The sequence below is a fragment of the Larimichthys crocea genome, chromosome VIII (genome assembly GCF_000972845.2).
Source record: "Larimichthys crocea isolate SSNF chromosome VIII, L_crocea_2.0, whole genome shotgun sequence".
Lineage (NCBI taxonomy): Eukaryota > Metazoa > Chordata > Actinopteri > Sciaenidae > Larimichthys > Larimichthys crocea.
The window spans coordinates 11,947,839-11,962,971 of record NC_040018.1 but is presented as its reverse complement, the minus strand read 5'-3'; the positions used below and the strand labels follow the sequence as shown (position 1 = coordinate 11,962,971).

Sequence of the window (15,133 nt, the reverse complement as noted above, 5' to 3'; positions counted from 1 at the left end):
GTTAGTGGAATGGCCTCTGTGACAGTTTATAGGCCACAATGAAGGATAGAACCGAGAACCACATCATGTTTTCTGAAAGAACACAACTATGAAACCTCATTTACTCCCATGCTCTCTGAATTGACGACACTGTGGGTGGCCAGCGTGGATACAATCTAACATTACTGTTGTCTTTAATTCATTATTCTCCTTTAAACTGAAGGTTAAGAAACCTTCAGTTAAAATAACCAGATTTTGTGTTAATCCATCAAATCCACATCGTAAATCCAAAACTGCCACGAAGGAAGCAGTCCTGCTCAGTGATCTGCAACATTTTCCACAGTGGCATGATACAGCTGGATAGCTGTCACTGCATAAACAGATTGATTAATTGAAGAAATAATTTCATTATGATGCTTCATAATGAAAACGATGATAGTTTCAGTCCTAACATAAAGACAAAATCTCTGACTGCTGACACATTTCTGTTATCTCAGTTTGATGATGAGATGAGAATGTAATCACATAGCATAATTGTGATAACATTCAAACAAGATGTATGGAGGTCAAGGCTGCCGCCAACAATTCTTTTTTTTTATAATTGATTAATCTGCTTTAATCAACTAATTGTTTTGTCTACGAAACAGTGAAAATGCCCATCATATTTTCTCAGAGCCCAAGGTGGTTACTTCAAATATCTTGTTTTGTCTAAACACTGGTCCAATATCCAGTATCATACCTAACAAAGAAAAGCATTAAATCCTTTAAACCAGCAAAAGTTTGGCCATTATTATTTAAAAAGGATTTATCAATTCCAAAAGTAGCTGCAGGCTATTTGGTGTAGATAAAGGTGCCCTTCCTTTATTCATTCAGTTATTTACATTTCTAAACTTTTTGTTTTGACCTGTTTTCAGGTGTGTGTTAATAAAATAGTCTAAAGGCCACATTAGCATGGTGCACGTAAGTCTGTAGTATCTCTTTAATAATATCACCCCCACCACCAGCCGTTTGAGGCTCATAGTAATCTGTATGCAGCGGTGAGATGTGTGCTTCATTTCTTCATCATTTGAACATTTCATCATCTTTAAAAAAAGAAAAAGGAATTAATAGTTGAAGAGGCATGATACAAGGAAGTTTATTTTGTAGATTATTTATATTTTGCAGACAAATTGAAGATTCAATCTTACGGACGAGTAATTACAAGATACCAAATTTAGAATAACAAATTCAACAATCAAAAACTCCATTTTAATATATACTGTACGCAATTTCAGTGCTGCATATTCCTGCTTTTATGCCGGCATTATTGAAGTCTCTCATGCATAATACTGTGAAAAAGACTCTTCTTTTAATTCAGGGATTTGAAAGTGCACCAGCATACCTTACTTTAACACCAAAGGGAAAGAAAGTCATTGATTCAGTCTCCGCTGACAAGATGCCACCAGTTATATTCTCTGACATTTCTCTATGCTGGAAATAATGTTATAATTGTTGACTTTGCCTCACTGTGCATATTAAGCTTCCACACACGCTGACAGCTTGAGTGTTACTATGTGTGACAGATATATGTGTGTGTGTGTGTGTGTGTGCGTGTGTGTGTATGCGGCAGACAGACTGACAACCTGCTGCAGCTACAGTGAAAATGAACTTGCCTGTCTGCCGTTGAGTATGAAAAAGATGAAAAGTGAGCGCAGTGTCTTTTATGCAGGTTCAGAGCTACGTTCAAAGGAGCAGCAACGGTATGCAGGAGGAGAGTAGAGTTTGACTGGGTCATTGATCAGCACACAAAATGGCCTCATCAAGCGATTCCTCCCCTGTCTGAAAGATTCTACATGGATTGCAATTAGAGGCTATCTGCGTTTCTAAGCAGGAATAATGTTCAGTTATTAGGAAATGAACAGCCTTATTGCTTGACTCTGCACCTTACGCCCTTCTCATCTCCACTCCATCAATCCAGAATTCTCTATATGATCCCTTCGTCAACCAAAAGACGTCGATTTGATGCTATGAGAACTGTCAGCACTGATACATTTTTTCTTTTTTGACAGATACAGAAATGATTTCTGTAAGTGCTTCTGCAGAATAATGATTTTTTCACATTTCTTTATAATGCAAGAAACCTAGATGTTTAAACGTATAGAAAAATTCACGATATAAATGACCAACCTGCAACTAGTTTGCTTTTGAGTGAAGCCTCCGAGGCGAGAGCGTAGGACATGGTGATGATCCTCTCCTGCTCCTGCAGAGCTGAGTCGAGTGCCACCACCCCGACCTCTGGCTTATCCACGGGCACTGTAGATGCTAGGTTCTGCACGCTGTCCCATGCAGAAAGAAATAAGACACCAAATGTAATGTGTTAATAATTAATACTGAGGGCATTATCTTGCCACACAGTCCAGTGCCGTAGGGTGAATGATTGCCAACAAAAAAGGCTTGAACCTGCATCTGACCATTTGTTTATCATCAGTCACACCTACATGCAAAATCAGTTTACCTGGACTTTGCCAAGATGCTCTTGATGCGCTCCACCTTGCGATGGCGGTCCTCCACCTCCTGCGGACTGAGAGGCTCCTCTGGCTCTGAGTCCACATAGCGCTCCGGAATCAACACTTTCTGAGGCTTGGACAGCTATGTAAGATAGTGTGTGTTAAGATCCAAGATGCTTTATTGTCATTCTTTACAATGTTCCCTAAGCTAAGTTTACAACAAAGACTGTTCTTGGACATTTAGCTACTTAAAACTGCAAAAAAAATATTTGATCTACAGTAACAAGACAGATCAGACATAATGTAGCTGCACATCGATGGATCATTGTACTATTAGTTAGTTTTGAAGTAATGTTAGAAGCCTGTTTTCTTCTACCTCACTTGTCCACTTTACAGAACGAGCACCATTCAATGCCTTTGCTGTGAGGATTTGTTTGTTTTTTCACCGTTACCAGAAGGGGGTGCTCATGTGAGGATAACATGATCTTTTGTGTGCAGAACTAGCATCACTTTCAACAGAAAATGTATTCCCTGCATAGTCAGCAAATGCCTTTTACCCTCCACCACACACCTTAGAATAAAACCTGCTATCAATTTCAGCTCTTAGCTTATTTCAGGCACAGAGTAGCAGCACTCACAGAACCACTCACTGTTATGTATATTCAACGTACAGTGCAATAAAGCCTAAGTTCCTATAGTAGTTCAGAATGGATAAACCAAACATTGGCTCTAGATGGGGCCTTTTGCAGGACACCGTAGCTACACCGGTAGATGGCACTAAATCTCACACACTGGTCCTTTAACTCATCATCTATATTTCTTTGCTGAGACAAAACTAACTTACTTCTTTGTTAAGGTCCACATCATAGTCTAGTGGCTCCAGGTCAGCTTCATGGGCGGGAGGGGTTGTGGCCGTGGAGCGGAGGGTCAGCCATTCGTCAGAGTGCGAGCGAGGCCTCTCTTTGTGCTCGGGAGGTCTTTCCTCCCCCTGAACGCTCCTAACTCCCTGCGCCTCCTCCCCCTGCACAGCCCTCTCGAGCAACTGCAGATCAAAGTCCTGCTCTCTCTTCCACTGGACAACGCACAAAGGAAACAAAACAGACTGTGAAACAAATTACAGCATGCTGCCATCACGTTGTCTTGTTCTTCAAGTAAGTGTGAGTCTCACTTGCCTTCACACATTATTTCACGTGACAAGTACTGTACAACACTCTAGTTATCACTGGTTACTGGCTGCAGAGAGCGAGTAAGCGTGTGTGTGTGTGTGTGTGTATAGGTGTTAAAAAGAAAAAAAAGAGGGAGCATGCATCGATATGTATGAGATACAGTATATATGCATGCGTGTATGCAATTGAAAGCTCTGAAGTCACAAGCATGCTGACAATTCTCTACAGAAGTGACAGAGACAGGACAGAACAATGACACAGAAACAAACAGGAGACGACACGTCACTCACTCTGATGACAGTTTCAACAAACACAGTCATATTGTATGTACTCAGAGGAAAAAAACATAACAAATAAAAAACATGGCAATATGAGTTCATAAAATAATGTTTATTTATTTGCAAACATTCACATTTTAAAAAGAGGAGGGGCTCTTATGACTAACAATTAGCAGGTAAAGACGCTGAGCAAACACTGAAATCACTTAACCTATATGAAATAGATGTCATACACATTACTTAAGTCTAAATAAAGGCTTCCTCTCACAAAGACTGGGAAGTGATAGATGGGACAACAGTAGATCCCAGTCCATTAACATTACACCATCTTTATCTTTTGCAGTTAAGCAAATAAAAACAAATACAGGAAGAAAAAATGCCATGATTAGGTTGAGATGAGCTTTGCTAAGTGTATGACAATGTTTTGGTGAGTAGAAAATAAGAAGGCACTTTCTTTCTCTTTCACACACGCCCACACACACACATAGACTGCTTAGAGACAGAAACAGTACTTAAACGAAGAACAGCGAGCATTAATATCTAAACAGACACCTAGGTGTTATTCTGACAGCACAAGCCACTGTTAGAGGGTAGGAAACAATATGGTGGTAAACGTATACTGTCAGAGTGAGACAAAAAGTGTAAAGATCAGTGAGGAGAGATGAGAATGGATGGATAAAACAATGTTAGGGTCTATAACAGATAGAAAAATACCCATAAATTGATGGTTATGAGGTGTAGATGGCACTGAAGGCCTTTGTCTGAGGTCATTAGTGTGTTATGTGTTTGAGAGGCAAGACATATCGAAGGTTTTGAGCAAGAATACCATCACTAGTCAATGTCAAATTAATTACACACCTTTTGACAATTATACTCTAGTATTGTACACAAGGTGTTAAGTGTAAAGCAGAAACCACTCGTCTGTGTACGCCTTTTTTCACAGTCATTTTGACATGTCACAGTAGGAGACCAGTCAAAATGTCTGCTGTGAAAAAGGACTTTTCAAATCTGAAAACAACATGCATGAAATAAGCACAGTTAGAGCCACACAGTGAATTACCAAACTGCACTAATTAAATGTATTACTATCAACTGTGTAATGTCAGAGAACAGAGAAAAGACAGACTACACTGAGTAAAGGCATGCATGACTACCGTTGATCGCCACTCTCGTTTGGTTGTCGTCATGCATGAGAGTGTGACGTGTGATACTGTTCTAGTAACATACTGATCCCAAGTCTGCTGAGAGCGGGCGCGACGATGGGGCCGAGGACGAGGACGAGGGGCGCGACGTTGGAGAGGCGTGGCGGTCTCCGTGACTCAGGGTGCGTTTGCGCTGGCGGACGAGTGCCTTCTGGTGCCTCTTCATCCTCTCCAGCTGCTCATCGGCACTCATCTTGCCCCTCTGCTGCTGCTGCGCCGGGTCCCCAGAGTACAGACGCTCCAAGGCACTTTTTGGTCTCTCCTGAGAGGAGTGGGAGGAGAGAGAGTTGATAACACGAGCAGGGAAGAAAATAAAAATAAATCTAATGAGAAGGTAAAAGCTTATCAAGTGTTAATAAAGAGTGAAAAAGGACACAACTCAGTTTTCACAACTCAGACACTTCTGAGGTTATGAGTGGAGCAAACAGAGAACCAGCTACAGAATTATGCTTATTTATAAGTAATTTAAATATATCTAGTAGATGGTTATACAGTATACTAATAAGCTAATATTCATGTTTATCTCTAAATTTGTAGCTTGACAAATTTCCCAGTCAAAATATGATTTGAGTGATATGAGTCGAGTTTAAGGCTGTCATGTCTAAATTATTCATATAAATTTGACCAAGATTTGATAAACTTGAATATCCTTTTTGAAAACTCAGTGATTCATTGGGGTGGATATAAGTTTTTACCATGATTTTTAAATACCAGAAAGCATAAATATCAAGATCTAAATATATGAAGATAATACTGTGAATGATCAAAATAGCAATTCTTAAAATTAGTTTAAATTTTTTTTTCAATATATATGCTACACACCATCATTTTTAAATTGCCTTTAAATGTAATTATCTGGGCTTTGACTTTATGAAATCTTATAGTACCACCCAGCACAGTGATTTTCTCCATTTGCTACAATTTACCACATTTTACAAACACTTCATACATTTTTTCAGATCATTGTATTTTTCACATCTCTAGTGCAGAAATAAACACAGAATCCCTCACTGACTTCCCACCTATGAAGACTTCCAGCTGGGTATTAACGTTAGCTCCAAATATCAAAGACTTTAACTCTTCATTAACTCCTTCATGAATTTCAATGCTATCATCGAGAACTGGACTTACAGTATCTACTGTATGTCTCCAGTGATTCAGATACTCACTATTGATTCACTCTTTACTTTTTTGTTGTTAGTTACTTATGAGCCTCACCTTCCCGCCGGCAGCTGAGCTTGCTCTTCGGAGGGTCACATATGAGGAGATGCTTGAAGATTGATTTAGCCTAAGCGAGGAGCCAGCCACTCCTGAGGGAAACCCAACAAACATTAAAACACTGTTCTTGATTTGGCAATACAGATAGGATTGTTAACAAAATTATCATGCTACAGCTAAATAAATCAGTTCTAAACCAATCTACTGGCCCTATCATCTGTGTACCTCTGCTAGGTAATGTCTGGTAACCATCATGTCCACACACTACTACACTGATGTGGCTGGAACCGTCTCCAGCTCCCATGAGCTCTGGATCACTCAGGAAAGGCCGAAGTTCCACCTGAGATACACAGACAGAGATTAGAAAGTGTGTGCTGGTGCTACTCAGATGTCTAAATTTCACACACACTCTATGTACCTTGCCGTCTCCATTGGTGTACTGGCCAATCTCTCTGTCCCTTTTGCGTTCATCTGACTGTCGTTTGAGGCCGCGTACAGAAGTGTGCCTGATGACCGTTGTCTCCCGGGGTAACGGGGGCACAGCAGGGGGATGCTCTTCAGGACTGTAGAGCTGAGGTAGAGGAGGTCTGGGAGGCACATCATCCTCACCCTGCACACAGAACAACTGGGCTTAAAATGAGAACCAAGCATGGAAATCTGACTGTTATATCAGTCCTTTCTAAAAGACCACAAAACCACTAATGAACATCTGTGGACTTTTTGACCTCGTCATGGAGCTGGAGCTAGAAAACGCAGAGAAGAAAGTTTCTGAAGTTAATTTCCCCATTCATGACAACTGGCTTAAAGTTCTACATAATTAGGGCATGGCTGCTTTGATTGACAGGTGGGTGTTGTCACAGGTGGCTTGTCTGACTAACTGGGTTGAATGAAGCAGATTCACTCACGCTTCATGTCTTTGACAATTGTTGAGTCAGTGGAGACAAGACTGCCAAGCTTGTGGCAGCCAGAGCCACTACACTCTCAACTTCACAGCGGCTCTTCAGAATGACGTCACAGACACTAGGCCCATATTTTATTCATTCTATGTTTTTGACATTTTATGGAAAAAAAACTTTTCATACAAACGTTTCCTTTCTAGTGTAAAGATCCAGCTGATGTTTACTCCTGTGGCTGGGCTAACTCACCCATTTAAGCCCACCGGCGATGGTTGCAGAGTGGCGTAAAGGCTGCAGGCTCGGGCTGGAGGAAAGGGTGGGGGTGTGGCTACTGGGGCTGAGGTGGGGGCTGTGCTGCTGTTGGTGCTGCTGGGACAATCTCATCTCCATAGCAGACGGGCTCCCAGACATAGAAGGCACTGATGACGCCGACACTGAAGGCACAAATTTCCTCTCTGGGGAGTTTGTTGTATGAACATGTAACATGAATACACACGTGCTGTAAAGACTGTGCTTTCTTTTCCCAAGGGAAATGTTCAAGGCAATAGTTTTGAGTATGTGATTAAGAGCTTTAATGGTGAGATACAATAGCATGACCACATGGCTTGTAGACATGAAAACCTCTGGGTAACGCTTATCTCACCTGGGTTGGTAACAGAGGAGATAGTGACTTTGTAGTTGGCTTTACTGGTGCTGAGGCCTGCAATAACGTCCTCAATCCTCCACAGTTCTTTTCTTATCTGGACTTTCTCTTGCTGTAAAGAAACACAGACACACAGTAAAATTACTCGTGTACCAAGTCAACTAAATACTGATGACTTAGCCAAAATCTGTCTTTTAATTTGAGGCTGACACACGATCTTCTAAACAGATCAGGCACACAGAACTCTTTGCTTTGTCTGTGCATATAAAATCAGTACGCTGTAACTCATTCCCACACACACCCATCCGTGAGAGTTGTTTGTGTGTGTTAACAGAGATCACTGGGGCAGAGACCTGAGAGAGATCGCTGCGGCTCATATGTCCCTGCAGAGCCGACTTCAGCCAGTCCACGTCTCTCTCCAGCCGGCTGTACTCGTTCCATGCGTTCTCCATCTCCTGCAAAACAAAAGCACACTCATGTTATCATGATAAGATACCTCATGAGGTTCCAATACATTATTCAAAGATTTATGGTCACACTTGAACATGAACAATAAAGTCCATGTGTGGTGAGATACAGTTGAGAGTAGTTGAGAGCAGGTGTCTTGAGTTACTTCAGGTTTATTATTATTATTTTTGTCTCACTTCAAGTTATTTAATCTGAATCACTGGTGTACTGATCTTTCGTTTCTACTGTTTAGTCATCTTATACATACTTACAGTGTCACAAATGCTTGAACGCAACCAGTGTGGTCGCAAATGTCACAGAGAACCAAAAATACTCTTGTTTACTCTTGTGTAATCTGGTGCTTTATTTGTAAATGTTCTACCGAAACTCTTCTTCTTTCATTTTAACACTGAATATTTTGAATACCTGTGAACATTTTGACTAAAGTAGTGGAGGAATGTAGTCATTAGTTTCTTTGTGGCCTCAGGTTTGTCCCTGATCACTCATTTTGATAGTCACAGTCAACCTGAAACAATGTGCCGGTTGCAGAAACCATCAAAAGGGAACTAAAAACAGAAGTGCACATCTTTCGAACCAATAAAAACACAATACAAATGGTAGCATGTACTTTGTAGCAGTAAAAGAGACCATCTGAGTGCTTTGATTCAGCACCTTATGTGCCAAAACTAAAACAAATATGTCAAAGGAGGCTCATTATGTATTTTAACTTAAACAAAGAAGTCACAGAAGTTGTACTTTTCTTTATAAGTGCAATAAAATGAGTCTGAGTGCAGCTAGTGTCTTACTGTGGACACTTGGGATATTTCGGCCCTGATGTGAACCACATCCTCTTGTAGTAATTTCTGCTGATAGGCAATCTTCTCAGCATGGGCCGGCTGATCTCTGTACTGCTCCATCTGCTGGTGGGAAACATCTAGCACAGACTCCAGCTTGTCCTAGATAGGGACATGAAAGACACAGTCTTAGCACAAGTAGCATTTATGGACCACACACATATAAACACTGCTGAAAAAGCTCAATTTTCCACAAGACAAACACCTTGTCCTCCTTCAAAGTGCGTATCGTGGCCTCTAGCTCCTGTAGAATCTTGTCTTGTTCACACAGGCGACTTAATTTCACCTAGAAGGAAAAGATATTGAAAAAATAATAATGCAGGGAAACAGAAGATATAATCTAATAATCTCTGTTTATATCTGAACAGTCCACAAAGTGTAGACAGAATAAGAAACAAAAGAGATAAAACAGTGACTGAGCTGATGAGATACAGAATGTGTTTACGAGAGGTCGACTGCTCCATTCTTGTCTTCGTTGAACTATATTCACAACGCAGCCAGATAAGACGAATTGATCGTCTACTGTAGTCCTCGCTGTCTGTAAATATGTCAATAAGGCTCATCTATGTGAGAAGCCCAGAGGAATTCCTCTCATCAGCGCAGTGAGAAATATCAAAAGGCTCTATACTGTCTGGTTTTCAGGGGGGTGAGCTCTGGTAATACCCATTATGAGTAATCATAATCAAAAATCCATATTTTCAAATTCACTTTTGGAGAAAACCGTGTTTATTGAGAGTGACAGATTTGTTTTCCCAGAAATGGGTTATGTGTTTATGAAAACAACATAAGACTGCCTAGTTCACAGTCTTTCTCACACAGTGTATTTTTTTCTCCGATCTATTTATCATTCTGTTCAATTAATAATTAAGCTGTTTTTATTTTGCTGCCGTATATTGTTGTTTTTAATTGCATGAAATATTCATTGTTCAGACAAATTTACTGGCATTTTCTTATAAATTGTTAAAGTGGAACAATGCTAATGATGAAAAGCCAGGACATCCATCTTATTTACCTCCATTCAGCAGAAAACAAAGAGTGAAAAAAGCAGGATCAGGCTAATCAAACTGAAAAATTTAACAGCTCAACATCTAAAACTCCCATTACATGTATTTTTCCCTTTAAATTGCAGGGAGGAAAATAAAAGCTGTGGTCGGTACTCTCAGGCCCTCACTGTGCAGTGTGGATGGGTGTCCCCACAGTGTTGCAATGTACATACGTTCCCTTCCCTCCGCAGCCTCTGTTTACCACAACTTAAGAACGCACACACACACAAACCACACTAAAACACACAGTAAAGTCAGACTAAAGTCAGCTGCTTCTCTGTAGTTGGAAGAAGTCGGATCTTTAACGAAAAGGAAGAGACGGATAAACAGGGTGCTTGTCCTTTAAACCTCGAGAACATAATGAATCACTTACATCAGCATCACTTTCTGCTATTTTCACAGGCCTTGATGGTCTTTCTGTTTTTAAACTCTCGCGTCCAGTAACCTGAAATTCCCAATAGCCACAATGAAATAAAATGTTCAATATGAGTAATCAAGTTATATATTATGAATACCTTCACTTTAATACTTCCAGTGAACAGATAACAACTTTTAAACATATAGTGAGACTGCGAGACAAATCAAGCTGGATGGTATTTGATACAATAACAAATAAAAAAGAATATAAGATATTAAAAAAAAAAATTCACACAACCCAAAAAAAGAGCATGAGCTGGTTTAACAAAACTTTGTGCAGAAGCTGAGCAAAAACATTTATGCAGAGAGTTTCTGCATCATTTTGTTCAGAAAAACTCAAAAACCCCCAAAGCTGCTCTTCCCTTTGTCCTTTATATGAACCACGAGGGAGGAAAATGAATTTTGAAATGCTGAATTCATTATTCATAAACATCTTGGTTCACATTGGAAAGATTTAAGGTGGATGTATTCTTTAATTTTATTATTTCTACTTCAAAAAGCTACAGTGTGCCACCTGGGTTAATGATACCTCTCGTGTTAGCAGGGCCTCTAGTTTCATATGGTAAGGCAGTATGGATATACTGGCAGAGAGAGCAGTGACAGTGTGGGCAAAGCTAGTCATAAAACACTGAAAAAGTGGGAACAATTAAAACTAATGAGCTGTGTGTAGCTGCAGCAGCCATGGCATATCATGGACCTCATAGTTTAACATACCTTTGCTTTAGCGCTGTAAAAATTTCAGTTCACCAACGAGAGCTATCTGCCTCCGGACAAACAAACAACTGCAGGCAGCTATGAGAGAAATCTGTTATCTCTAGAGCCACATAACAAGCATGGCTAAAAGTTAGGAAATATGCTGCTAAATAACTTATATTAGTTATTAGTTTCTTCTTAGTTTACAAAATGCATTTCCATGTGAATATAAAGTAACAACTGGCCTATTCTTGAAATGTATAATTGATTATGGCGATTGTATTTCTGTATCACGAAAGTGTCAGAAGATGCATTGTAATAACTGCATGTAAAACATAAGCAATCTGCAGGTGGGAATCAAAGTACAAAACGTACTGTATCATAAAACGGCATGTGTTCACTCACTTCATCATTTCATGGTCTGTATATTCCCGTTATGTCCCTATATGGATTCATGTTTTTATAGCTTATTATACACTCTTCTTCTATTCTTATTTTTGGTAATTGACAACATTACTGTTATTATATCCTCTGTAATCAGTTCTGTGGTAGTTAGAAGTGACTTTATCGTATTTCTTCTTTTCTGCTATCAGTATAATAACACAGGGACTGACAGTCTATGCGTCCTATCCAGATGTTCTCCAGATAACGGGGCACAGATTTGTCTTCGGGTCGTTTGTCACAGTTAGCAATGCATGAAGCTGAAAAGTGTGGGTGGAATATTCATAACACTCCCACATCAGGATCACCACACCCAGTACGGCGCAAATGGGAGACTCATGTAAAGAGGCATTCCACCTATTTTACATGTCAAAGTCAATTACCAGCCATGTGGAGCCCTGCACGGGCTGTGAGAACAGTTTTATAATGTATTCTGTGGTTCTGGTGGGAGCTTTGTCAAGTCTGGGAAAACGATGTTTTTAACGATGTAGTTTTTAAAAGAAAGTCTGCGTTATGTACTAGGGTCATTAAGTTAGAGAGACGCGGATGTTTACCAGTCAGTGAGGGTCACACTATACCAAGTTAAAAAATCAAAATACAAGTTGTATGTAAATACAATACTAAGTTTCTGTAATCAATTTCAAGACCGAGGTGAAGACACAACACCTCACGTTATCGCCGGCAGTTACCACAATGAAACTAGAGCCCTTGTGTTGTCACTGCTATATCATAATCACAATGTCAGTATTTTTCCTTAAGAGCACCATTGGGTCATCTCTTATGCTCTAACAAGCAAAACAAAAGCAAAGTGAGGATACCATAACAAACATTCAGTACATTCAGAGATGCTTAACGGCATGCAACGAAGCCCTCTGGCATACACAACTTCATCAGCTCAAATCTCATAGCAGTGTTGGGAGTATCAGTGAATGATGGGATCAAGATAACCGTGTGCAAAATCCTGCATATTTTCCAGGGATGCATCACATTCCTTTTGAAAAGCAGTGGAATGGTCTGTTTCACTTTGTATGCACACCATCCTTACATTCCAACAGTACCCAAAACTCGGAGTGGAGTTTTCAAACACATTGTGTACTGAAACGATCATCGGGTCAATACTTTGGATCTGTTTCGAAACAGGAAATGGAGAGGTGTTACAGGATGTACTGTACATCATTAGATGACCTCCCTCCATTCCAAAACACAACCCAGATTTCTAATTCAAGCGTTGTGGTGTTAAACATACAAATCTAATTTAGGATCAAATGCTTTGCACAGGTGTAAATGGAACATATAAATCATAGATGAGGCAGACTGCTTAAACACAGCAGCGATTGGCCTTTGCATTTATATTATCTGCACACTCACAAAGGAATTGGAGTTCACATGACTCAAACTGTTTCAAATTCAGCCATGTGCTTTTAAAAACTTCAATTCCCATCAGGACGAGCTTAACGTCAACATGTGCTGAGGTGGCATAGCTGCATCTGAAAATACATCTAATGGACAAACTGACTCTAGGCTTCTATTTGAGTATTTAAGTAAAAAAGCCAAACATTATGTTTTCTGCTGGGCTCATTGGATCTGTTGGTTTCGCCAGATTGCTAAAGCAAAAATGGATATTTGACATAATAAGAAAACAGTTAAAAGACATGTTAATTTCATCATAAGGAGACAGTAGAAAAAGCACAGCGCAGAACAGAGGAAAGACAGGAGAAGGGGGAAACAGGGAGGCAGATGTTAGGAGGCAGCAGCAGGAAAAGAGCAGCAAGATTGCAGTCCACAGAAGGGAGATGGAGAAGAGGATGAAAAGGATAAAGTGGCATTTACTTTGTTGGGGCCCACCTTCAGATCTAGATACTCCAGGTCCTTCTTCAGTTGTATGTAAGTATCATCAGCCTTTAAATGAGCAGTGGAGAGATAAATCATTTGAAATGAAGCTGCAAAGGATAATGGGTGACCAGATGACTCCTAAGGCCTTTATTTGCTGTTCAGACTTTACTAAAAGAACTTTAATTAACTTGGTCTCAATTACAGTTTACTTCTACCTCCGTATTTTTATCCAGTTAGTAAAACCAAACTGTAATTAAGTAATTGTGTCATTTTTGAACTGGTTTAATGTCTCATGTTTGACCTCATACACAACTGAGCAATGCAGGTCTTGTGCATGACATGTGGTCAAACCGAGTGTAAGCATGGAGGATAGCCAGAGAATGGTTGGATGTTAGAAACTGGGTGGAGTTGTCATTACTGAGCACTGTTGCAGCTTCACTGTGGTCTGCTTGTCTTACAGCAATGCACTGTTTGTGAACACGCTCATAAAGGAGACTGTGGCCTGATGGCTGCTTCAGAATGAAAACACCCAAGTGCAAAAGATTCATCGAAGCACACAGACATGTAAATACGAGTGTCGTATTCATCACGCATTCTTTTTGTGGCTGTGCAAGGTTATACATCCATAAAACACAGGAAAAGTATAAGATGCAGGCACAGTCGAGAAGCAGCATGCTTCAAATGTGGCACACTTTTTTTTTTGTGAAGCTTTTTCACGTTTTGAACAAGTTTGGTGAGTGACACTGACTATAAAGATGCTAATGTATAGCTCAAAAGAAATCTGGACAGTCTGAAGTGCAACACAGCGCATGCCAAAATGGTTGAATAAGCAAGACAACCGAGCAATGCCAACTGACCGCACAGTCTTATGAATGACAGGGAAGTAATGTATGGGATTGGCTGCGGGGGAGGAGGGGCCACAATACACTGGCAGGGGTTGCAGTGTGCAGTAAAGAAGGTTAGGGATGTACGGGGGCCCCTGACCTGCATGCTGGGGCCTAGAAGGCCGTTGTGCTGGTGGTGCTGCAGGTGAGCAAATGCATCGCTGGGGCTATGCACACCAGCCATCTTGGCCTGGTGCCTCCGAAGCTGAATGAGGAGCAGAGTCAGCTCCTCTGGCTGGAGCCAAGCCCGGGTTTAGGGGGCCGGAGGCCAGTGAAAGCGCAAAGGGATGAGAAAAAATACTTGAGAACCATCTGGGCAGTACATTAGCTGAGAGAGCCAAGTGGTTGAAAGGCCAGTATACTTGTGTTTCATCAATGTCCTAATGATAACTTCAAATGTGAAAGCTAGGGCTGCACTGAAGTGACTGGGAGGATGGTTTATTGTGTTATCAAGGAATGAAGATTAGATATAATGGCATCAAAACCTAGACCAGCTTTTTGGGAGTTCACAAAATCAGTCAGCTCAATCAGGTCTAGATTCTACATCTTGATACTGTCACCAAGACGAGTCTTGCCACTCAAAATGGACTGGAGTTATTCCTATTCATATCTGGATTAAGTGTCCTCGACCACTGGCAAACTATGTTAATACT

General features: G+C 40.4%; 1 protein-coding gene across 5 annotated transcripts in view; it reads right to left on the bottom strand.

The window, feature by feature from the left end:
* plekha7b (pleckstrin homology domain containing, family A member 7b) overlaps positions 1 to 15,133 on the bottom strand; it is a 72,124-nt gene that overhangs the window by 2,273 nt on the left and 54,718 nt on the right. For 4 of the 5 annotated variants that reach the window (XM_019272571.2, XM_019272578.2, XM_027281725.1 and 1 more), the window contains 15 exons: positions 14,581 to 14,715; positions 13,594 to 13,662; positions 10,586 to 10,657; positions 9,375 to 9,455; positions 9,122 to 9,271; positions 8,222 to 8,323; positions 7,869 to 7,980; positions 7,475 to 7,680; positions 6,748 to 6,939; positions 6,555 to 6,669; positions 6,330 to 6,421; positions 5,137 to 5,373; positions 3,310 to 3,537; positions 2,474 to 2,607; positions 2,146 to 2,294 (listed from right to left, as the gene is read on the bottom strand). In XM_019272571.2, the coding sequence (XP_019128116.1) occupies positions 2,146 to 2,294; positions 2,474 to 2,607; positions 3,310 to 3,537; positions 5,137 to 5,373; positions 6,330 to 6,421; positions 6,555 to 6,669; positions 6,748 to 6,939; positions 7,475 to 7,680; positions 7,869 to 7,980; positions 8,222 to 8,323; positions 9,122 to 9,271; positions 9,375 to 9,455; positions 10,586 to 10,657; positions 13,594 to 13,662; positions 14,581 to 14,715 (2,074 nt within the window). Of the gene's footprint in view, positions 1 to 2,145; positions 2,295 to 2,473; positions 2,608 to 3,309; positions 3,538 to 5,063; positions 5,374 to 6,329; positions 6,422 to 6,554; positions 6,670 to 6,747; positions 6,940 to 7,474; positions 7,681 to 7,868; positions 7,981 to 8,221; positions 8,324 to 9,121; positions 9,272 to 9,374; positions 9,456 to 10,585; positions 10,658 to 13,593; positions 13,663 to 14,580; positions 14,716 to 15,133 lie in introns of those variants that run through there. The other variant, XR_003462793.1, reaches the window with a different exon arrangement.